Here is a 24,908-nt window from a genome sequence, read left to right as displayed (position 1 = left end):
AACTATAGTTCCTCTTCCGTTTATCAGAGTTCTAATTGGGACCACCGTGAACCACATCTACCGCCCGAGGGGCAGGGACAGCTGCTTCAGTTCCCGGGCTTCCCGCTCGGTCCCTTCGCACCGCATCTCCCCGAGGCCGCTATTCCCGCCGCGCCCGCCCAGGGAACTGCACCGCCAGCGTCGTACCCGCAGGTTGGCCCGGAGACCCAGACTCTTGGCTAAGTTCTGCAGGTCACTGTACTTGAGGGAGTCCAGCTCCTCTAGGGAGGGGATGATCATCGCGATTCAAAATCCCGGCGATACTCAGAAGATGGAGCACCAAACCTCGTAAGCGAGGTTCAAATCCCTGGCACCACTCTTAACTTTGCCTAAGCAGGAATTTATAGACAGTTTAAATGAAGAATGCCGCGCTTCCATTGGTTGAAAATGCCTCAAAGGCGGGGTTTCTAACCCTGACCAATAGAAAGGCTGATTTCCCGTCCCAACAGACGCGCGCTTTTCTCACACTTCACGAATACGCAGGCGCCGAAGGGCCTGCAAGGCCGGTTCCGGTAACGAGTGCGCGGACTCGGACTGCAGCGCTTGGATTACCCACGATGTCCAATGAGGACGCAGGAGCTGTGCTTGGGGCGGGGCCTGGCGTGTATTCGAAACGAAGGCTCCGGCTGATAGAAGATGGCGGCTCAGCCACGGTGGCATCGCTCACCTTGCGCAACGCCGCCCCAGGGTGACTTTTGTGATGGCACTGAGAGGGCGATTGACGAAGCTTCTTTTACGACCTCCATGGAGTGGGATACACAGGTGGTGAAGGGGTCCTCGCCGCTCGGCCCCGCAGGGCTGGGGGCTGAGGAGCCGGCCGCCGTCTCGCAGCTGCCGTCTTGGCTGCAGCCTGAGAGGTGCGCTGTTTTCCAGTGCGCACAGTGCCACGCAGTGCTCGCCGACTCGGTGCACCTCGCCTGGGACCTGTCGCGGTCCCTTGGGGCCGTGGTCTTCTCCAGTGAGTGTAGTGAGGCGTTCGGGAAAGGCAGAGGCTAGCCCGAGAGGTTGTTCCCGCCTTCTCCACCGGGTGGCAGAGAACCACCTGGGGAAGAAAACAGAATGAAAATTTGGAAGCAAATAACTCCTTGGCCTGGGGAAGGGGCAGGGAACTGGGGAGTCTCCTGACATTTATGGCCGGGATGAGTCTGTCTAGAGGAGAGATTTTCCATTTCAAGGCCCGCAGAGTATGAGTTCTGACCCTTGTTTGTGTTCCTAGGAGTTACAAATAACGTCGTTTTGGAAGCGCCCTTCCTAGTTGGCATTGAAGGTTCACTCAAAGGCAGGTACGTATTGATAATTACTGATTGGTCTCTAGTCCCTGACTTTATGAGACTGAGGAGCGTGGAACTGACATGTACTTGTTGAGCAAGTCTGTTGACACCATTTCCTTTTTTTTTGTTGGTTTGATTTTTTTTTTTTTTGAGATGGAGCCTCACTCTGTTGCCCAGGCTGGAGTGCAGTGGCGCGATCTTGGCTCACTGCAAGCTCTGCCTCCCAGGTTCACACCATTCTGCCTCAGCCTCCCGAGTAGCTGGGAAGGCATGTGAAGTCGTGCCAAATTGTGAATATGAAGAAAAAAATGGGGCTGGGCGCGGTGGCTCACGCTTGTAATCCCAGCATTTTGGGAGGCTGACGTGGGTGGATCACATGAGGTCAGGAGTTCAAGACCAACCTGACCAACCTGACCAACATGGTGAACCCCCATCTCTACTAAAAATACAAAATTAGCTGGGCATGGTGGCACACACCTGTAATTCCAGCTCTTTGGGAGGCTGAGGCAAGATAATCACTAGAACCCAGGAGGCAGAAGTTGCAGTGCACCGAGAACACACCATTGCTCTCCAACTTGGGCAACAAGAGCGAAACTCCATCAAACAAACAAATAGATGGAAATTAAAAGCGCTACTCCAGTTATAAGCTGATATGGAGAAAGTTTGAGTGGTATAAGTAGAAGATCAAACCAACCACAGCATTCCTTTAAACCAAAGCCTAATCCAGAACAAGACCCTAACTCTCTTCAATTCTGTGAAGGCTGATAGGTGAGGAAGCTGCAGAAGAAGTTTGAAAGTAGCAAATGTTCGCTAGGTGCAATGGCTCATGCCTGTAACCCCAGCACTTTGGGAGGCTGAGGTGGGTGGATTGCTTGAACCCAGGAGTTTGAGACCAGCCTGGGCAACATGGTGAAATGCTGTCTCTATAAAATACAAAACAATTTAGCCGGATGTGGTGGTGCACACCTATAGTCCCAGCTGCTTGGGAGGCTGAGAAGGAAGGCTGGTTTGAGCCCATAGAGGTTGAGGCTGCAGTGGAGCTGTGATTGTGCCACCACACTCCAGCCTGGGTGACAGAGCAAGACTATCTTAAAAAAAAAAAAAAAAAAAAACAGAGGTTGGTTCTTGAGATTTAAGGAAGGAAACCTTCTCTATAACAGAAGTCCAAAGTGAAACAGCAAGTACTGATGCAGAAGCTGCAGAAAATGAAAGTGGGTACAGTAAACAACAGATTTTCAGTGCAGATGAAACAGCCTTCTATTGGAAGAAGATACCATCTCAGACTTCCATAGGTAGAAAGGAGAAGTATTACCTGGCTTCAAAGGAGCTGGTCACAGTGACTCACACGTGTAATCCCAGCACTTTGGGAGACCAAGGTAGGAGGATTGCTTGAGCATAGGAGTTCAAGACCAGCCTGGGCAACATAGCGAGAACCTATCTCTATGAAACATTTAAAAATTAGATGGGCATTATAGTGTGCACCTGTGGTCCGGCTACTTGGAAGGCTGAGGTGGGAGGATCACTTGAGTCTGGGATGTCAAGGCTGTAGTGAGCTGTGATTGTGCCACTGCACTCCATCAAAAAAAAAAGGAAAAAAAAAGCTTCAAAGGACAGGCCTTCTCTCTTGTTAGGGGCTAATGCAGCTGGTGACTTTAAGTTGAAGTCAATGCTCATTTACTGTTACTATCTATAGCTACTATAGATAGTTATTCCTCTGATGGATATGGGCAAAGTAAATTGAAAACCTTCTGGAAACCCAGCTAAATTTTGTATTTTTAGTAGAGATGGAGTTTCACCATGTTGACCAGGCTGTTCTCAAACTCCTGATCTCAAGTGATCTGCCCGCCTCCCAAAATGCTCGGATTATAAGCGTGAGCCATTGCGCCCGGCCCATTAAATTAATTTCTACTGAGACATTTGTTTATAAGTACTGTGCTTTGTCTGAACGAATTAATTCCTACGTGGAATTTCAAATTAATGACACTTTATTTCACAGTTTGCTTTTTGGTTACCTGTATTCATAAGATTACTATATGTGTGGTGTGGGACTTCATTTACCAATAAACTTAGTATTTATTTTGTTATTTGTTCTTTTTTAGTATCCATTGACATGAATATTTCTTTTTAGCTATGTGTTTTTGTTTTTGTTTTTTCTTTTTTAAGACAGAGTTTTGCTCTTGTCGCCCAGGCTGGAGTGCAATGGCACAATCTCCGCTCACTGCAACCTCCGCCTCCCCGGTTCAAGCGATTCTCCTGCCTCACCCTCCTGAGTAGCTGGGATTACAGGCACCCGCCACCACGCCTGGCTAATTTTTGTATTTTTATTAGAGACAGGGTTTCACCACGTTGGCCAGGCTGGTCTTGAATTCCTGACCTCTGGTGATCCACCTGCCTTGGCCTCCCAAAGTGCTGGGATTACAGGCGTAAGCCATCATGCCCGGGCTAGCTATGTGATTTTTATGTTGTATTTTGTTAATAGAATTCTGCTAGCCTGGGAAGTAAGACCCCATTTCTTCCAAAAAAAATTAGTAGGGCATGGTAGCATGCACTTATAATCCCAGCTTTGGGAAGCTGAGGGAGGTGAATCAGTTGAGCCCAGGAATTCAAGGCTGCAGTGAGCTATGATTGTACCACTACGTTCTGACCTGGGCAACAGAACAAGAACCTGTCTTAAAAAAAATTCTTCATAGCATACTTCATAGCATATAATATGAATTATATTAATATAATTAATTTTTCCTTTACCAAACCACTTTAAAATTGCTTTTAGCACATGCATGATGAAATACTTTCTTAAAGTGCTTTTCTTTTAGAAAATTTTCTTATTTTATTTTGAGACAGAGTGTTGCTCTGTTGCCAAGGCTGGAGTGCAGTGGCGCTATCTTGGTTCACTGCAAGCTCCGCCTCCTGGGTTCACGCCATTCTCCTGCCTCAGCCTCCTGAGTAGCTGGGACTACAGGCACCCACCACCACACCTAGCTAATTTTTTATATTTTTAGTAGAGACGGGGTTTCACCATGTTAGCCAGGATGGTCTCGATCTTCTGACCTCGTGATCCGCCTGCCTCGGCCTCCCAAAGTGCTGGGATTACAGGCGTGAGCCACTGTGCCCAGCCTATTTATTTATTTTTTAAGACGGAGTTTTACCATGTTGCCTAGGCTGGTCTTGAATTCCTGGGCTCTAGCTATCTGCCCACTTTGGCCTCTGAAAGTGCTGCGATTACAGTAGGTGTGAACCACTGTGCCTGACCAAAATGTTCCTTTCTAACATTTAAATATGTCTTATATACCAGCAAATATGATGACTTGCTCAAGAATTGTAATGAGAACTAAAATCAACATCTGACTCTTCATCAGTAATCTTTTCAGAGGATAAGGAAAACAAAATAGATGGCTTGCTAGGGTAATGGGATTCCTTTTTCTTTCTCTTTTAGTCTGGGCATTTTTTCATTAACTTTTTTTTATATATGCAAAAGACAAATCTTGATTTTAGTTCTATGAACAATTTGTTTAGTAAAGCCCCAGTCAACTTGATTATTTTTTCAACAAATGTGAATTTATATAATGATAGCCATTTTACACGGTGATTTGTAGTTTTAAATGTTTAAGTATTAATCAGATTAGTTAGCTCTTTTTCTCTTTATTAGGGGTAAGTTACCTTTCTCTACTGAAGTGACAATTATACATCCATGACTGCTTTGACCAGAATATAAGAGGGTATCCACAATCCAGCATGTAATTAAATTACAATCTGAGTTTCCCTTCCTTGAATGTGATATTCCTTCAGTCTCATTCCTATTACAATATAATTTTCACCCTGACTTAGGTGTTAGGAATGCTTCAGAGACTAGTTATTTTTTATTTCTTACATGATTTTTTATTCTTACCCATATTCTGTTTTTCCCTACTCCTAGTACTTACAACCTTTTATTCTGTGGTTCCTGTGGGATTCCCATTGGTTTCCATTTATATTCTACCCATGCTGCCCTGGCTGCCTTGAGAGGTCACTTCTGCCTTTCCAGTGACAAAATGGTGTGGTGAGTAGACTTAGATATTGATCATCAAATATATTTCATTTATTTATTTATTTGAGACAAAATACATCAAATAAATTTTATTTATTTATTTATTTATTTATTTAATTTATTTATTTTTTGAGACGGAGTCTCGCTCTGTTGCCCAGGCTGGAGTGCAGTGGCCGGATCTCAGCTTACTACAAGCTCCGCCTCCCGGGTTTACGCCATTCTCCTGCCTCAGCCTCCCGAGTAGCTGGGACTATAGGTGCCCGCCACCTCGCCCGGCTAGTTTTTTTGTATTTTTTAGTAGAGATGGGGTTTCACCGTGTTAGCCAGGATGGTCTCGATCTCCTGACCTTGTGATCCACCCATCTTGGCCTCCCAAAGTGCTGGGATTACAGGCTTGAGCCACCGCGCCCGGCCCATCAAATAAATTTTATGATTTTTCAGGAAAGACAAAGTAGGCTGAGCACAGTGGCTCATGCCTGTAATTCCAGCACTTTGGGAGGCTGAGGCGGGTGGATCTCTTGAGGTCAGCAGTTTGAAACCAGCCTGGCCAACGTGGTGAAACCCGTCTCTACTAAAAATACAAAAATTAGCCAGGTGTGGTAGACACCTGTAATCTCAGCTACTTAGGAGGCCGAGGCATGAGAATTGTTGGAACCTGGGAGGCAGAGGCTGCTGTGAGCCGAGATTGCGCCACTGCACTCCAGCCTGGGAGACAGAGTGAGATTCTGTCCAAAAAAAAAAAAAAAAAAGTAGCTGGGCATGCTAGTGCACACCTGTAATCCCAGCTACTTGGGCGGCTGAGGCAGGAGAATTGCTTCAACCTGAGAGGTGAAGGTTGCACTGTGAGCTGAGATCGCGCCACTACACCCCAGCCTGGGTGACAGAGCAAGACTCTGCCTCAAAAAAAAAAAAAAAAAAAGACAAAGTGTTTGTACCAAAGAAGATGCTGAAGTCAGGCACTGTCTTTGACAAAAAGATAGCATTGGGCCAGGTGTGATGGCTCACGCCTGTAATGCCAGTGCTTTGTGAGGCCAAGGTGCGAGGACTGCTTGAGGGCAGGAGTTCAAGACCTCCACAGGCAATATAGTGAGACCTCTATTTTTTTATACAAAATAAAAAAAAATTAGCTGGATGTGGTGGTGGCCTGACCCTGTAGTCCCAGTTACTTGGGAGGCTGAGGTGGGAGGATCACATGAGCCCAGGAGTTCAAGGTTACAGTTTGCTGTGATCACACCACTGCATTCCATTTTGGGTGACAAAATGAGACTGCATCTCTTAAAAAAAATAAATAAATAAAAGATAGCAGTGGGACCAAAATATAATCTTATAACATTATGATTATCTTCCACGTCTTCTTATACCACATCTCTGTTTTTTGTTTGTTTTTTTTTTTGAGACGGAGTCTTGCTCTGTCACCTAGACTGGAGTGCAGTGGCCCAATCTCGGCTCACTGCAAGCTCCGCCTCCCGGGTTCACACCATTCTCCTGCGTCAGCCTCCGGAGTAGCTGGGACTACAGGCGCCTGCCACCGCGCCTGGCTAATTTTTTTGTATTTTTAGTAGAGACAGGGTTTTACCGAGTTAGCCAGCATGGTCTTGATCTCCTGACCTCGTGATCCGCCCGCCTCGGCCTCCCAAAGTGCTGGGATTACAGGCGTGAGCCACCGCGCCTGGCCATATACCACATCTTAAGAAGCATCCATGGAAGAATTCAGAGGGTAGTCTTTCATTAAATAAACTTTTTGCCAGATGTGGTGGTGTGTGCCTGTAATTCTAGTTACCCAGGAGGCTGAGGCAGGAGGATCCCTTGAATCTTGAAGGTGTTTGAGATCAGCCTAGGCAACATAGTAAAGCCTCCTATCTCAAACTGCCCCCTTAAAAAAATAAAAATAAAAAAAGAACATAGTATGACCAGGTGCAGTGGCTCATGCCTGTAATCCCAGCACTTTGGGAGGCCAAGGTCGGGGGTTCATCTGAGGTCAGGAGTTTGAGACCAGCTTGGCCAACATGGTGAAACCCCATCTCCTTTAAAAATACAAAAATAAGCCAAGTGTGGTGGTGCCCGCCTGTGGTCCCAGCTACTCGGGAGGTGAGGCAGGAGAATTGCTTGAACCTGGGAGGCGGAGGTTGCAGTGAGCCAAGATCGAGCCACTGCACTTCAGCCTGGGTGACAGAGTGAGACTCCGTCTCAGAAAAAATAAAAATAAATAAATAAAAAGATCATTCTAGAAGGTAAGCTTTTGCAAAATAATGTTGTAGTAGATACCTTTTGGGTTTGTGCCCAGCCTCTGTCTCCCTCTAATAGGTGGGGCCTTGTATATTTATATCATGTGTGATTTGTATCATGTGTGATTCCCACTCCCAGGTACTGGATCAAGAATGAATACCTGGCCAAGCATGGTGGGTCATGCCTGTAATGTCAGCGCTTTGGAAGACTGAGTTGGAGGATTGTTTGAGCTTAGGAGTTTGAGAATAGCCTAGGCAACATAGCAAGAGTCTGTCTCTACAAAAAATTTAAACAATTAGCTGTGTGTGTGGTGTATGCCTGTAGTCCTAGCTACTCGGGAGGCTAAGGTGGGAGGATAGCTACAGCCCAGGAATTCAAGGTTACAGTGAGCTATGATTGTGTCACTATTCTAGCATGGGGAGCAGAGCAAGACCCTGTCTCTTAGAAAAGAAAAACGGTGCTGGGCATGGTAGCTCATGCCAGTAATTCCAGCACTTTGGGAGGCTGAGGTGGGCAGATCATGAGGTCAGGAGATCGAGATCCTGGTCAACATGGGGAAACCTCGTCTCTACTAAAAAATACAAAAAAATTAGTTGGGTGTGGTGGCGCGTGCCTGTATTCCCAGCTACTTGGGAGGCTGAGGCAGGATAATCACTTGAACCAGGGAGTCAGAGGTTGCAGTGAGCCAAGATCACGCCACTGCACTCCAGCCTGGCAACAGAGCGAGACTCTGTCTCAAAAAAAAAAAAAAAAAAAAAAAAAGAGAAAAATGGATACCTGACCCAAACTAAGCCAACCAGTTTTCTACCCTAGGAATTTGAAATAAGGGCCCAGAAATACCAGTTACGTGTAGATGGTACTAGTGTTGAAGTTGGGAAGTAAAAGCGGTATGTATGGGGTAGCTATTTCCTATGTGATGCATGTAGCTGCTGAGAAATCTTCTCTGCAGTAAAACATGAAGCAGACAGAAAAAAGTAAAAATAATGATCATGTAGCCTCATAGCATCAGAAAAACTACCCTACTGGCTATCCTTTCTCATGAATTACATTGGCTATTGCATTATTTTCCTAATAAATTACACTTTTAAGCTTTTTTACATATTACAAGAAACTGAAACATCCTTCAAAGTCTTTCCTTGACCATTAAAAAACAAAAACAAAAAACAAGCATTGACAACCTAGTTTATGTAGGCATTATGCTTATATCACTGAGTTCTTAATACAGTCTAAGAAAACTAGGGCTCAAAGAGGTGGAAGAGCTGAGATTTGAGCACATCTTAAATGCTTATTTTTCATAAAACTAAAAGGCTTCCTTTCTCTCGTTTCTTTTTTTTTTTTTTTTTCTTGAGACGGAGTCCTGTTCTGTCGCCCAGGCTGGAGTACAGTGGCGCGATCTTGGCTCACTGCAAGCTTCACCCCCTGGGTTCGCGCCATTCTCCTATTTTCCTGCCTCAGCCTCCCAAGTAGCTGGGACTACAGGTGCCCGCCACCAGAACTGGCTAATTTTTTGTATTTTTAGTAGAGACAGGGTGTCACCGTGTTAGCCAGGATGGTCTCGATCTACTGACCTCGTGATCCGCCCGCCTTGTCCTCCCAAAGGACAAGGCGTGAGCCACTATGCCCAGCTGCTTTTTCTCATTTCTTATGCTTAGATAGATGTTTTTAGCTGAGTTATGGTTGACTAAACAATAAAACTTATAAGCAAAGCCAGTTCTTTACCATGGGTTGCTCACTCTGCATTAGGTATACCATTTGATCTTCATTGCAAATTTCCAACACAAAATATATATCTGAGATGGATTGATCATTTATTCTTCTTCTATTTTTTAAAGATGGAGTCTCACTCTGTCACCCAGGCTGGAAGTACAATGGCATGATCTTAGCTCACTGCAACCTCCGCCTCCTGGGTTCAAGCAATTCTCCTGCCTGGGCTTCCCAAAATGTTAAGATTACAGGCAGTAGCTACCATGCCCAGCCTCAATTTCTAGATTCTTAAGCAATTTCTATTTAGAATTAACTTTAAAGCAGGAAAAAAAAAAAAAAAAACTGTAAATGTGTGCTGTTAGTAATCCCAAATCTTTTCTAGAAATCAGTACAAAAGTAAATGTTCTAGAGGAGCAATAATTGCATTTTTGCTAAGGTAGTAAGCTTTTAGTAACATATTTTTAACATAAATTTGAAAAAGCATTATGAGATTTTGGTTAATTTCTTAATATTTAAATGAGTTGGATAAAAGGTCAGGACATTCTTTTCGATTAAGTAGAAACTTTGGCCTTTTCCTCTTGGATTCAGGATGGCTGCTGCAATTACAGTCATTACATGTGTAGCATCCTAAACATGAAGGAAAAGGATATGGAGAGTATGGGAACACAAGAAAATTCCCCCGTTTCATCAGCATAAATTTTCTTTCTTTCTTTTTTTTTTTTTTGAGACAGAGTCTTGCTCTGTCACCCAGGTTGGAGCACAGTGGTGCGATCTCAGCTCATTGCAACCTCTGCCTCCCAGGTTCAAGTGGTTCTCCTGCCTTGCCTCCCAAGTATTTGGGACCACAGACGCACTCCTCCACGCCCGGCTAATTTTTGTCTTTTTAGAAGAGATGGGGTTTTACCATGTTTGCCAGGATGGTCTCAAACTCCTGACCTCAGGTGACCTGCCCATAGTGCTGGGATTACACTCATGAGCCACAGCGCCCTGCCGGCAGAAATTTTCTTAATCTTTTTTTTTTTTTTTTTTTTTTTTTTGAGACATGGTCTGTCACACAGGCTGGAGCTATCGTGGTTCACTGCAGCCTCAACCTCTTGGGTTCAGGTGATCCTCCCAACTCAGCCTCCCAAGTAGCTAGGACTATAAGCATGCCACCACATCTGGCTAATTTTTGTATTTTTTGTAGAGATGGGGTTTCACTTATACGAGGCACAGTGGCTCATGCTTGTAATCCCAGCACTTTGGGAGGCTGAGGCAGGCAGCGGACCACCTGAAGTCAGGAGTTCAAGACAAGCCTGTGCAATATGGTGAAAACCTGCCTCTGCTAAAAATACAAAAATTAGCTGGGCATGGTGGTGGGCACCTGTAATCCCACCTACTTGGGAGGCTTAGGCAGAAGAATTGCTTGAACCTGGAAGGCAGAGGTTGCAGTGAGCTGAGATCATGCCATTGCACTCCAGCCTGAGCGACAGAGTGAGACTCCCTCTCAAAAAAAAAAAAAAAAGGAAAAAGAGATGGGGTTTCGCTGTGTTGCCCAGGCTGGTCTCGAATTTCTGGTCTCAAGCCATCTGCCTGCCTCAGTCTCCCAAAGTGCTGGGATAATAGGTGTAAGCCAGCACACCCAACCAATTTTCTTATCCCTTTTGGCCAGAACTATGTCACATGATCACTTTATTTGAGAAAGCAAATATGTAACAGTAGGCTCGTGGCAAAAATCTGGATTCTGTTGGCAATAAAGAAGTGAGGAAGGCTGGGCTTGGTGGCTCACGCCTATAATCCCAGCACTTTGGGAGGCTGAGGCGAGGGGGATCACCTGAGGTCAGGAGTTCGTGACCAACCTGACCAACATGGTGAAACACCGTCTCTACTAAAAATATAAAAATTAACTGGGCGTGGTGGCGCAAGCCTGTAATCCCAGCTACTTGGGAGGCTAAGGCAGGAGAGTTGTTTGAACCCCGGAGGCAGGGGTTGCAGTGAGCTGAGATCATGCCACTGCACTCTAGTCTGGGCAACAGAGCAAGACTCCATCTCAAAAAAAAAAAAAGTGGGGAATAACTACTGGGAATAGGTGACCAACACTATGTCTCACACTGGGATTACTTTCCTTCAGACTGTGCTACAGGATCCCACTGATGAAGTGTAAAGCTTATAATCATCATCATTATTCATACGAGCCTGGTTTTTGTCTTTAGTTTACCATGAAATAATTTTGTCTCTGGTAGGATGAGGCAGAGATCCTCTCCGATTTGTTTATTTTTGAATTTGTTTTTCCAAGGAAATGCAGTCATCCTTCAGTATCCGTGGTTTGAGGACCCCACCAGATACCAAAATCCATGGACACTCAAGTTTCTGATATTAAATGGTATAATATTTGCATATTACTTTTGGATATCCTCCTTTTTAAAGTATAAAAGTACATATTTTATACTTTAAAATAATCTCCAGATTACTTATGACAGCTAATGTAATGTAAATGCTATGTGCATTACAAATATGCATAGGAAATTTACAAAGTTGTTGTATTGTTAAGGGAATGATGACAAGAAAAAGAGTCTATACCTGTTCAATACAGACACAATCCAGTTTTTTTCCCCAAATATTTTTAGTCTGTGGTTGTTCGAATCCGATGCTGTACCCATGGATATGGTGGGCCAGCTGTAACATCATGAGTCTTGAAGTGAAAATCAGTAAGAAGGCTTTTTTTGACACACATTTTCTTTAGAAGGCAAGTTTGGTTCATTTATAACCTTAACCATGGTATGACACTAATATTTTCTCTTTTTTCCTATCTAGCTATCTCTTAAAAACAAAAGCCATAGTAAATGCATCAGAGATGGATATTCACAATGTATCTCTATCAGAAAAGATTGCAGAGGTAAAATTTCATGATGGTTGTATGCTTTTTTAAAATACAGACAACTCTTGATAACTTCTACCAATGAACTTGGGGATGATGAAATAGTATGATGCTCAGTAATCCTTTATACTTGGTTTGACCTTCCCTATTGAATTTGTAACGAAAAGCAAAATACTAAAACCATGCTGTAAGTTGTAGTTCAGGAAGAAAGGAAAAGCTGCTCAACTGCTACACTCCTGTGTTCCCCTTTATGCTGGGAATGGATATCATCATCTTGCCATAGAGCTGTCTTCCTTGCAAACACCTTGTAATTGCTCAACTGTCTCAGTTGTAAGAGTGAAGAAACAGTTATTAAGAATTCTTGGTTGGGTGTGGTGGCTCACGCCTGTAATCCCAGCACTTTGGGAGGCCAAGGTGAGCAGATCATGAGGTCAGGAGATTGAGACCATGCTGGCTAATACAGTGAAACCCCGTCTCTATTAAAAATACAAAAAATTAGCCTGGCATGGTGGCACATGCCTGTAGTCCCAGCTACTTGGGAGGTGGAGGCAGGAGAATCGCTTGAACTGGGAGGTGGAGGTTGCAGTGAGCCAAGATCACGCCACTGCACTCCAGCCTGGGCAACAGAGTGAGACTCGTCTCAAAAAAAAAAAAAATTTAGCCGGGCATGGTGGCAGGCACCTGTAACCCTAGCTACTCAGGAGGCTGACACAGGAGAATCGCTTGAACCTGGGTGGCGGAGGTTGCAGTGAGCCAAGATTGCGCCACTGCACTCCAGCCTGGGCGACAGAGCGAGACTCCGTCTCAAAAAAAAAGAATTCTTGGCTGGACACTGCGGCTCATGCATGTAATCCCAGCTCTTTGGGAGGCTGAGGTGGACAGATAATCTGAGATCAGGAGTTCGAGACCAGCCTTACCAACATGGAGAAATACCATCTCTACTAAATATACAAAATTAGCCAGGCATGGTGGCGCATGCCTGTAACCCCAGCTACTGGGGAGGCTGAGACAGGAGAAGCGCTTGAACCCAGGAGGCAGAGGTTGCGGTGAGGCGAGGCTGTGCCATTGCACTCTAGCCTGAGCAACAAAAGTGAATATCCATCTCAAAAACAAAAACAAGCTGGGTGTGGTGGCTCACGCCTGTAATCCCAGCACTTTGGGAGGCTGAGGCGGGCAGATCACCTGAGGTCAGGAGTTCGAGACCAGCCTGAGCAACATGGATAAACCCTGTCTCTACTAAAAATACAAAATTAGCTTGGCATGTTGGCGCATGCCTGTAATCCCAGCTATTCAGGAGGCTGAGGCAGGAGAATCACTTGGACCTGGGAGGCAGAGGTTGTGGTGAGCCAAGATCTCACCATTGAGAGCGAAACTCCATCTGAAATAAACAAACGACAAAAAAACAATTCCTATTGGCCGGGCGCAGTGGCTCACACCTGTAATCCCAGCAATTTGAGAAGGCAAGGTGGATGGATCCACGAGGTCAAGGAGTTCAAGACCAGCCTGGCCAAGATGGTGAAACCTCGTCTCTACTAAAACTACAAAAAAATTAGCCAGGTGCAGTGGCAGGCGCCTGTAATCCCAGCCCCAGCTACTCGAGAGGCTGAAGCAGGAGAATCGCTTGGACCCGGGCGGCAGAGGTTGCAGTGAGCCAAGATCATGCCACTGCACTCTAGCCTGGGTGACAGTGAGAATCTGTCTCAAAAATAATAATAATAATAATAATAATAATAATAATAATAATTGGTATGGGAAATGACTTTGGAATGGCAGTATGAGGAGTTTCATGGATAGGATCCAGGAAGAATATTATAAAGGAAACAGCCGGGCACGGTGGCTCACACCTGTAATCCCAGCACTTTGGGAGGCCGAGCCGGGCGGATCGTGAGGTCAGGAGATCGAGACCATCCTGGCTAACACGGTGAAACCCCATCTCTACTAAAAATGCAAAAAATTAGCCTGGCGTGGCAGCCGGCGCCTGTAGCCCCAGCTACTTGGGAGGCTGAGGCAGGAGAATGGCATGAACCCGGGAGGTGGAGCTTGCAATGAGCCGAGATCGCTCCACTGCACTCCAGCCTGGGCAACAGAGCGAGACTCCATCTCAACAACAACAACAAAATAAATTAAAAAAAATAAAGGAAACAACCATCTTAAGTCTCTGGAAATTTTTCTCAAGGTATATGGCAAATAGAGAAACATTTATTTAGTTTTGAGACAGTCTTACTCTGCCTCCCAGCTGGAATGCAGTGGCATAGTCTCGGGTCACTGCAACCCCCACGCCTCCCAGGTTCAAGCAATTCTCCCACCTCAGCCTCCTGTGTAGCTGGGCCTACAGGTGCGCACCACCATGCCCAGCTAATTTTTGTATTTTTTAGTAGAGATAGGGTTTCACCATCTCTACTAAAAATGTTGGCTAGGCTGTTCTCGAACTCCCGACCTCAGGTGATCCTACCAAAGTGCTGGGATTACAGGTGTGAGTGCCAGGTTCAAGTGCTTCTCCTGCCTCAGCCTCCCCAGTAGCTGGGAACCCAGTTGCCCTTGCCCCCAGCTTGCTTGTAGGGTGGAAATCCCATGCTGGGAGGGGCAAATGGAGATTATCAGAAGCCACTGCTCTTGCCCTGCTGAGTAACACCACTAAATTGTGTTCTAAATATAGCTGTTCTAAGGTGTAAGAACTCTTAAAAATTATCTAATTGCAACAGTTGTCTGTTCTAAACCTAATAACCAGAGTTAACTTTGCAGACCATTAGTAGACTATATTAAAGTCAGAGAGGCATTTGTTACTGTTAACAAAGGGTTAAAAGAAAAGCTAAGGCCGGGCGCGGTGGCTCAAGCCTGTAATCCCAGCACTTTGGGAGGCCGAGACGGGCGGATCACGAGGTCAGGAGATCGAGACCATCCTGGCTAACACGGTGAAACCCCGTCTCTACTAAAAATACAAAAAAAATTAGCCGGGCGAGGTGGCGGGCGCCTGTGGTCCCAGCTACTCGGGAGGCTGAGGCAGGAGAATGGCCTCCGCCACCCAGGCTGGAGTGCAGTGGCACAATCTCAGCTCACTGCAAGCTCCACCTCCCGGGTTCACGCCATTCTCCTGCCTCAGCCTCCTGAGTAGCTGGGACTACAGGTGCCCGCCGCTGCGCCCAGCTAATTTTGTTTTTGTATTTTTGGTAGAGACGGGGTTTCACTGTGTTAGCCACAATGGTCTCTATCTCCTGACCTCGTGATCTGCCCAACTTGGCCTCCCAAAGTGCTAGGACTACAGGCTACATCTGAGGATCTTATTTTGTACTACTAGGTTGTTGTGTAATGTTCTAGAATTAGAAGAAATTTATTCCTCAAATGCATTTACACATCGCCAGCTCCCAATTACTAGATATAAACTAGCTTAAATTTGAAATGGTGTTTATGACCAGCAAACTGATAGTTAAGCTTTAAATGCCCAGATATCCAGCTGGGTGTGGTGGCTCATGTCTGTAATTCCAGCACTTTGGGAGGCCAAGGCAGGAGGATCACTGACGGCCAGGAGTTCAACACCAGCCTGGGCAACAAAGCAAGACCCACCTCTACAAAGAAAATTTAAAACACATGACTGTAGTCCTAGCTAATCGGGAAGGTGAAGTAGGAGGATCACTTGAGTCCAGGAGCTTGAGGCTGCAGTGAGCTATGATTGTGCCACTGTACTCCAGCTCAGGCAACAGAGTGAGACCCTGTCTCTTAAATAAAAATAAAAAAAGATGCCCTGATATATATATATGTATATTTCTCTTCCTAGCTGAAAGAGAAGATAGTGCTAACGCATACTCGCTTAAAATCACTAATGAAGATTCTGAGTGAAGTGACTCCTGACCAGTCCAAGCCAGAAAACTGATCCTGTACCAAAGCTTGAGTGTCCGGTTCAGGCTTTATTGCTGTCTTCAACAACAAGTGCTGCTTAACTCATTTCTCAAAAAGACTGGCTTTGGGAAATGCAGTTTCTATTTACTGTTAGGCTGATTGTCCAAATGATTTGTGAAGCTGTTTTTAGAAGATGAGAAACTAAGGATTCTTCTGTTTTATAGCTATTTGCCTTAAGAACTTAGTTTAGATTCTGATTGAATTCATAATACTTATTTCTGAAGATGTCTTTGACTGTAAATTTAGGAATTAAGATGCAAAGTCCCATGTGTCCTCTGATCTAAAGTTGCATGGTTGGTCTGAAAATAGAGTTGGGCTTAATGTTGACTTCTAGTACTCCTGCATGGAGCAGTTGTTATGAATATTAATAAATCTTTTTTTAACTTATGTAAAATACAGATCATAATATTCCATAGGTAATGTTTAATAAATTGCCTGAATAATATACAATTTGTCTCTTTTTCGGTTGTAAACTGAGGTTAACAGAGGAATAATGAAAGGAATGATAAAACATCAAACAGTCACCAAAGTACTGTTTTCTCTAATTTTGTTTTTGTAGCACTTCAAGTAACTTATCAAAATATTAATTTAATAAATATTTGTAAAGTATTAGGCTAAGTGCTGGGGATAAAAGGTAAGCTAAAACAGACACGCTGTATCCTTAGAGTTTATAATCTAGTCAGACAGACATTCAAATAATCACATGAAGATATGTAAAATTACAGGCCTGGTGCGGTGGCTCCCATCTGTAATTCCAGCATTTTCGGAGGCCGAGGCGGGTGGATCACTTGAGTTCAGGAGTTCAAAACCAGCCTAGCCAACGTGGTGAAACTTTGTCTGTACTAAAAATACAAAAATTAGAAAAATTAGCCAAGCATGGTGATGTGCACCTGTAATCCCAGCTACTCAGGAAGCTGAGGCAGGAGAATTGCTTGAACCCAGCAGGTGGAGGCTGCAGTGAGCTGAGATCGTGCCACTTACACTCCAGCCTGGGCGACAGAGTGAGACTCCATCTTAAAAAAAAAAAGATACGTAAAATTATGACTCTAGTAAGGGTTTTAAAGTAAAGGAACATAGGGATACACGCACATAAAGCAGGTAACTGATCTGGTCTGGGGTTCAGGGAAAGAAATCCTCTGTGTAGAAGTGAAGTGTCAGCAGTGGTCTGAAAGATGAATAGGAATTAATAAGGGATAGCATATATACAAAGGCCCTATGAGGTCCTTAAAAGAAGGCCTGCCTAATCAAATTTACTTTTTCAGAATGTCACTGTGGTTGTCCTGTGGAAAACGGGTGGGAAGGGCCGCAAGCAGACCACTAAGGAGAGCCTTTGGCACTAGCACAGTCAAGAAATTACGTATCCGAGTAGTGGAGGATACAGAAGCTAATAATAGCAGAATATTTTTTCTATTTTTTCAAGATGGAGTCTCGCTTTGTCGCCTAGGCTGGCGTGCAGTGGCCTGATCTCTGCAACTGCCATCTCCTGGGTGTTGAAGCGATTCTTCTGTCTCAGCCTCCTGAGTAGCTGGGATTATAGGTGCATGCCGCCACACCCGGCTGATTTTTTATTTTAGTAGAGATGGGGTTTCACCATGTTACCCAAGGTGGTCTCAAACTCCTGAGCTCAGGCAAATCCACCCGCCTCGGCCTCCTAAACTGCTAGGATAACAGGTGTGAGCACTGTGCTTGGCCTGCTTATGCTTTTTTTGAGGGGAGGGTGGTGGGACAGGGTCTCACTCTGTCACGCGGGCCTGAGTGCAGAGGTGTGAACATGACCCACTGCAGCCTCGACTTCCTGGTCTCAAGTGATCCTCCCAACTGTATCCTGAATAGCTGGCACCACAGGTTTGTGTCACCATGCCTGGCTAATTAAAAAAAAAAAATCGTAGAGACAAGGCCTTGCTATGAGCTCAAACTGGGCTCAAGGGATCCTCTCATTTCAGCCTCCTGAAGTGTTGGAATTACAGCTGTGAGCCATTGTGCCAGGTGTGATTATGTGTAGAGTTGCAAAAATTTGGTCCTATAAGCAAGGTTGATGCTTTCTGGCAAAAACCAGCACAATAAAAGCTTTTACTTTCTAAGTAAGACCTAATATAGGCCGGGCGCAGTGGCTCACGCCTGTAATACCAGCACTTTGAGAGGCTGAGGTGGTCAGATCACGAGGTCGGGAGTTTGAGAGCAGCCTCCCCAACACAGTGAAACCCTGTCTACTAATACAAAAATTAGGCCGGGCATGGTGGCTCAAGCCTGTAATCCCAGCACTTTGGGAGGCCGAGACGGGCGGATCACGAGGTCAGGAGATCGAGACCATCCTGGCTAACACAGTGAAACCCCGTCTCTACTAAAAAAATACAAAAAAAAAAAAAAATAGCTGGGCGTGGTGGCGGGCGCCTGTAGTCCCAGCTACTCGGGAGGCTGAGGCAGGAGAATGGTGTGAGCCTGGGAGGTGGAGCTTGCAGTGAGCTAAGATCCGGCCACTGCGCTCCAGCCTGGGCGACAGAGCAAGACTCCGTCTCAAAAAAAAAAAAAAAATAGCTGAGCATGGTGGCGTGCATCTGTAGTCCCAGCTACTGGGGAGGCTGAGGCAGGAGAATTGCTTGAACGTGGGAGACAGAGGTTGTGGTGAGCCAAGATCACGCTACTGCACGCCAGCCTGGGTGACAGAGCGAGACAATGTCTCAAAAAAAAAAAAAAAAAAGACCTAATAAATACCACAGTGAGTCTTCCTTGGTTTTTGTTTGTTTTTTTAATTTTTTTTTATTTTTTGAGATGGGAGTCTCGCTCTGTCGCCCAGGCTGGAGTACAATGGCACGATTTCGGCTCACCACAAGCTCTGCCCAATTCTGCCTCAGTCTCCCGCATAGCTGGGATTACAGGCACCCGCCACCACACCTGGCTAGTTTTTGTATTTTTAGTAGCAATGAGGTTTCACCATGTTGGCCAGGCTGGTCTTGAACTACTGACCTCAGGTGATCCACCTCCCTTGGCCTCCCAAAGTGCTGGGATTACAGGCATGAACCACCACACCCATCTCATCCAGGAGTTTTAAAATATATGTGTGGGTATGTTCACCTCAATATGTTTCCTTTCTTTAAACTTTTCTTACATAGGAATATTTGGACCAGGTGCTGTGGCTCACGCCTGTAATCCCAGCACTTTGGGAGGCCGAGGCGGGCAGATCATGAGGTCAGGAGATCAAGACCATCCTGGCTAACACGGTGAAACCCCTCTACTGAAAACACAGGAAAAAAAAAATTAGCCAGGTATGGTTATGGGCAGCTGTAGTCCCAGCTACTTGGGAGGCTGAGGCAGGAGAATGGCATGAACCCAGGAAGTGGAGCTTGCAGTGAGCCAAGATCGCACCACTGCACTCCAGGCTGGGCAACAGAGCGAGACTTTGTCTCAAAAAAAAAAAAAAAAAAAAAAATTAAACGCTTAACCTTTACATCAAATTAAACTGGCTAGCTTTAAATATATTTTTTTCAGATTACATGCTCACTCTAGAAAAAAAAGAGATGTGTGACAAAATACAGAGTGAAAATATACTTCTTCCCTTTCTGTTTTTTTGAGGCACAATATAGCAACCTGGTAAGTGAGCAGGCTCTGGAACCAAACTGTGGCTTGGGTACCTACTGGCCATAAACTGGAACAATGTATCTGTTTTAAGTTCCTTCTATGTAAAATAGGGATTAAAAACTATAGTGCTGTAGTGAGCATTAAATGAGTTAGTTAATGCATCTAATGTAATTAGAGCAGTGCTTATCACACAGTTGGTGTTCAATGAATACTATTAAACTCCATGTACGTGGATACACACATAGAGACACAAAATAAAGGCAATTACATATATGTTGGAAAAAGTATTCCAAAACTATGGCTACAAAAGCAACATTACATATTGAGGTTTGAATGGCTGCCTGTTCCATTGTACAACACACTGGAAACTGCTACAACTATGTCTCAAATAACCTGGTCCTTTGTTCTTTGACATCTGAAGAGTACTCTGGCACAGGTCTTTGGAAAGACTCCTTCTCACATCGTCAGCATGTACTGCATTATTTAAAATTACCCATTTCAAGTAACGACACGCGATGAGATTTCAGTGCATTCTCAGCCCATGCTGCTTTATTGCTAAAAATATATATATACACAGGTGCAGAGTTTCCAACTCTTTTAACCATTCCTTTTTACATCAAAGAATTAAATTTCTTCAGAAACCCCAAAGATGCATAGATTAAGAAGCAAGCTGCCTTCTGTAATACTTCAAATAATATTCAATGAAACTCAACATTATATACCAATGGTGCAACGGAGAATATGGAGGACAGCAAATAAACACAATGAGCAACTCTTATTCTTATAAGGCAGTAAGCAAAGTATAATGTGAAGGACAGTCTCAGATAATCTTTCTGGTTTTAAGAGATGAGTCGGTTTTATGATAAGTACCAACACTGTTAGTGTTTAAGGATTGATGATAATGTATTACCAGAATACCTTTCTTACCCCTGGGAGAAATATGTTTTTTCACTGATGCAATGACATCACCAAGGGAGAAAAAACCCTGAATACTATCAGTAACTAAGATACCTATTCTGACTTTAAAGAAGATTTAGGACTTCATGGAAAAATCTGTGATATTTGGTTTCCCAAAATTATTTTAATGTGCCTTAGTGGAATAATGAGAGGAATTTAGAGAAACTCTGGTCTTAATCTTTGCTGGCTGACAGACATGCTATCAGTAATTGGGGAAGAGAAACTATATTCAGGATATGACATCTCACTTCATGTATTTGAATGGAAACCAAACATCACAATCACAAGAAGTCTAATTCAATTCTGAACCACTGAAAAGTTACCATTCCACTTTATTCATTCCCAAAGTTATCTGTAACAAAATCCTACAGGAAAGAATATGAAATAAAGTTTTCAAAACAAATTTTTTTTCAATCATAAAATGTAAAACCTTGAATGTGCCTAGTGAAAATCATTTAGTTTAATCTTGAATTCTATTTAGGCTTGTTTCAGACATCATGAATGCCATTTTTACATCATTTGTCATAATCACTTGTACTTATACAAGGGTTATTTTTAAAATAAGGAATTTTCTCAAAGAAAATTTTAAGCTACTACAGGCCGGGTGCAGTGGCTCACACCTATAATCCTAGCACTTTGAGAGGTGGATCACATAAGGCCAGGAGTTTGAGACCAGCCTGGCCAACATGGCGAAACCCCATCTCTACTAAAAATACAAAAATTAGCTGAGGGTAGGTGCATGTCTGTAATCCCAGCTACTCGGGAGATGGAGGTTGCAGTGAGCTGAGATCACATCACTGCACTCTAGCCTAGGCAACAGAGTGAGACTGTTTAAAAAAAAAAAAACAAAAAGGCCGGGTGCAGTGGCTCAAGCCTGTAATCCCAGCACTTTGGGAGGCCGAGACAGGCGGATCACGAGGTCAGGAGATTGAGACCATCCTGGCTAACACGGTGAAACCCCGTCTCTACTAAAAATACAAAAAAAAATTAGCCAGGTACGGTGGCGGGCGCCTGTAGTCCCAGCTCCACGGGAGGCTGAGGCAGGAGAATGGCGTGAACCCAGGAAGTGGAGCTTGCAGTGAGTGAAGATCGCGCCACTGCACTCCAGCCTGGGGGACAGAGCCAGACTCCATCTCAAAAAAAAAAAAAAAAAAAAAAAAAAAAATTTTAAGCTACTGCAATAAATTTGTTTATTCATCAAATAAAATAAATGGTAAGGATTTTCTTCTTTTAAAGTGGAAACATTTTCTCCTGTTTAACCTGGCATTAAAAGCTTTAGGCAAGAAATTGTAGTCTGGCCAAACTCATCAAGGATAAAACTTTGGCTATGAAATTTGTTTAAACTGTTTTTTATGCAGTAAAATAACACAAACTAACTACAGATCTGTCAGTATTTTCAGGACTATTCTACAAAAAGGAAGTCTCCCTTGTCGCAGGGGTACTTTATAGTTGGTTATTGGTAGTTGGTACCAGTATCGTCCACAACATGTGCCTAGTCATCTGAAAATTCTGAAATACTGGAAATATGTGCACCCTTACTCTTTTAAACTCAAATCCCAGTTTTAAAAGACCTCAAACTTTGTCTACATAAACCGTATCATAAGCCCCATATCTACATCTAGTTATTTTACATATTCCATACTGGCATTCCCTGCTTTCCTACTCTTTCTGAAACTCTGCACCTTTCTGATTATTATAGCCATAGCAGCTAATTTATTCAACATGCTTAGTTTGTCTTTTGTTTTCAAACATGCTTGGAGACTAATGGAACCAGGCAAGTGGTTAGAGGGTGGGCACTGTTATGCCCTAGTCCTGACAGTTTGAATGTCTTGTGGTTGCCCCTGTTTATCTTCTTCCCATTTTCAATGGAAGTAAGAAAAATCCTTTATTAAAACATGAAAATAATCTGAATAAATTCAAGCTATTGGTTTTAGTCTCTATTGCTTCATTATTAACAAACGCATATATAAAATAACTAGCAACCACAACACTGAACATTTTGAGTCATGCATTAGAATGTTCGTACTCTAAAATCAGAGTTAAGGGCCTGCCACTATTGCTTGCACTTTCATCAGACCCAGTTTGAGTTTAATAAGCATGCAAAATAAACTCCTTGATTCAGAGGAATTATGGGAAATAACAAGGATCCATGCAAGTTTCAACTCAAAAGTTGGGTTAATAATTGCTTAGAAATGCAGGTAGAAGCTCCACATCTATCGCAATGCTGCTTCAGAATAGGGTTAGGAGTCATACACAAAAATGTTAAAATTAGGACCACTAATCAGTTTTAAAAGGCCTATATGCAAATCCTGGTCCATCTGAGTACAGAATGATGTACACACTCTGGGAAAAGAAAAAGAATTGAGGGATGTACAGTCTTAAGGAGCTGTTAATTTTCTTGGCCATTTACTGACAACTATAACAGGAGAGCATCGGTGGTTTAGGGGGATGGTTAAGATGCTCTTAGGCAGAATGGTTTCTTTTCTGATTCATGCTAATGAGCATTACCTGCATAGCTCCCTGGGGAAAAAATGATAAAGAGCAGGGCTAATACAATGTAAACTCAAGCTATCAATACCCTGAAATGTTATCACAGCCCTCTGCTTTTTAAAACTGTTCACCAAGGGATCCTTCCAAATAGGATATAATTAATAGCCTAGCAATGTTCATTAATAAACTAGAAGCAATTTGCTTGAACCAACAGCACCATGAGAATGTAAACTCCTGGAGGCCAAGAGTCTCTTCATATTTTTGCATATCACAGATACATGAAGAGTAAACATGAGACCACAGTAACTTTGAAAAGTAATTAACTGTATACTTTCAAGACTATGAAAAACTCGTAGTATATTTTAGCATTTAGAAGTATTAACATGGCTGTTAAGGGTAATCTTTAATTGTTCCAAGTAACTGAACTGCTGACATCACTGTAATATGTAGCGCTGTCCCCAGATAGTGCAGATGCCTGAATATTGCTTGGTTATTCCAATGTCTCTAAGACCAACTGACAGCATAGGACATTTAAAGAGGAGCTATAATCAGCTTAACATAGCCTTTTCCCTATGTGTTAGGTGTCATGTAAGAATTAAATATTCAAGAGGCACTATTTCTTAGATCTACATCACTTATCTTTTAGTTTTTTTCCCTGGGAAAACAAGGAAATGTAGACCCAGTCTTCAGGGATAGTCAAGGTACTGAAAGGCCAAGACAGACATCAGGTGAAAGGGAGTGAAGTCACCTAGTTCCACTATTATATTCTGATGTGAGCTGTGTGGTTCCTCAGATGAAGAAAGAAACCAGTTCGCTGGGTTCTCCTTGATAAAGAATAAGCAGTCACAGGCCATAGGACACATCTATATTAGGCAAGGTTTCACATCCCGCCCACCCAAACATACTCACTAGCTATTCCTTTCAGTCCTTCTGCTTTGCATCTTTAAATCCTAACTCCCTAATCATAAGCATGAGAGAAATCCGGCTTATCCATGTTCTTGGGAGTTTTTTTAAAACATTAAACTCACAAACTTCTCTCCCTTTAAAAAAAAATGTACCCAGGAAACTAATGGAGAAAGATAAGGAGACAAAGCAGAAAGTACACCATTCTACAAAATGAATGCCTGTTGCTAAAACATCGTAAGCAAAAAACCCACAGAGCGGCTTTAGTGGGGCTGTAGTGCATTTGTTTCCAGGTTAAGCACTATAAAGGTTTAATTTCAACAGCTCTAACTCTCTGATTTAGGAAACAAAGAGGGTCTTTAACCTTTGAAAAGTCGGTTATTTCTCACACAAAGATAAATTCATATACATTCATACTGTTCTAAAAGAAAGTACCTTTCATATCCTCTTTATGCAGAACATATTTTCAGTTTTTTTTTTTTTTTTTGAGGTGGAGTCCCGCTGTCACCAGGCTGGAGTACAGTGGTGCGATCTCGGCTCACTGCAACCTCCGCCTCCCAGGTTTAAGCGATTCTCCTGCTTCAGCCTCCCGAGTAGCTGGGATTACAGGCACGCACCACCACGCCCGGCTAATTTTTGTATTTTTAGTAGAGATGGCGTTTCACCATGTTGGCCAGGACGGGCTTGATCTCGTGACCTTGTGATCCACCTGCCACGGCCTCCCAAAGTGTCAGGATTACAGGTGTGAGCCGCCGCACCTGGCCTGTGTGCAACTCTTGATTGCAGAGCCCCACAAACTCAAGCAGTATCACTTTTTCTACTGTACAACCTTGCTAATGCAAATTACTATCCATGCACAAACTTATTGCTACTAAAATTCTACCTCTTGAAAATTACTATTCATTTTATGGCTTTTTTTTTTTTTTTTTTTTGCAACAGGAAATATCCTTTCCTATATACTGTGCTA

The 24,908-nt window shown here is 43.6% G+C and overlaps 2 protein-coding genes across 2 annotated transcripts in view; one reads left to right on the top strand and one right to left on the bottom strand.

Moving 5' to 3' along the window:
• The window catches only part of NUSAP1 (nucleolar and spindle associated protein 1), a 66,797-nt gene extending 50,024 nt beyond the window's left edge, over window positions 1–16,773 (bottom strand). Inside the window, exons 1-2 of the mRNA XM_023198395.3 lie at window positions 16,739–16,773; window positions 187–1,081 (exon numbers count right to left, since the gene is read on the bottom strand). Of these exons, the coding sequence (XP_023054163.2) occupies window positions 187–279 (93 nt within the window). The 5' untranslated portion in view covers window positions 280–1,081; window positions 16,739–16,773. The remainder of the gene's footprint in view (window positions 1–186; window positions 1,082–16,738) is intronic.
• OIP5 (Opa interacting protein 5) lies at window positions 620–16,465 on the top strand. The gene is made up of 5 exons (XM_023198380.3): window positions 620–997; window positions 1,256–1,322; window positions 5,224–5,346; window positions 12,058–12,139; window positions 15,894–16,465. Exons 1-5 carry the CDS (start codon window positions 676–678, stop codon window positions 15,987–15,989), a joined length of 690 nt encoding a protein of 229 aa, XP_023054148.2. The 5' UTR covers window positions 620–675; the 3' UTR covers window positions 15,990–16,465.
• Window positions 16,774–24,908: the final 8,135 nt, after the last annotated feature.

The sequence above is a fragment of the Piliocolobus tephrosceles genome, chromosome 6 (genome assembly GCF_002776525.5).
Source record: "Piliocolobus tephrosceles isolate RC106 chromosome 6, ASM277652v3, whole genome shotgun sequence".
NCBI classification, from domain to species: Eukaryota; Metazoa; Chordata; class Mammalia; order Primates; family Cercopithecidae; genus Piliocolobus; species Piliocolobus tephrosceles.
Note: the sequence above shows the minus strand (reverse complement) of the source record. Positions and strands in the feature narration are given on the sequence as shown.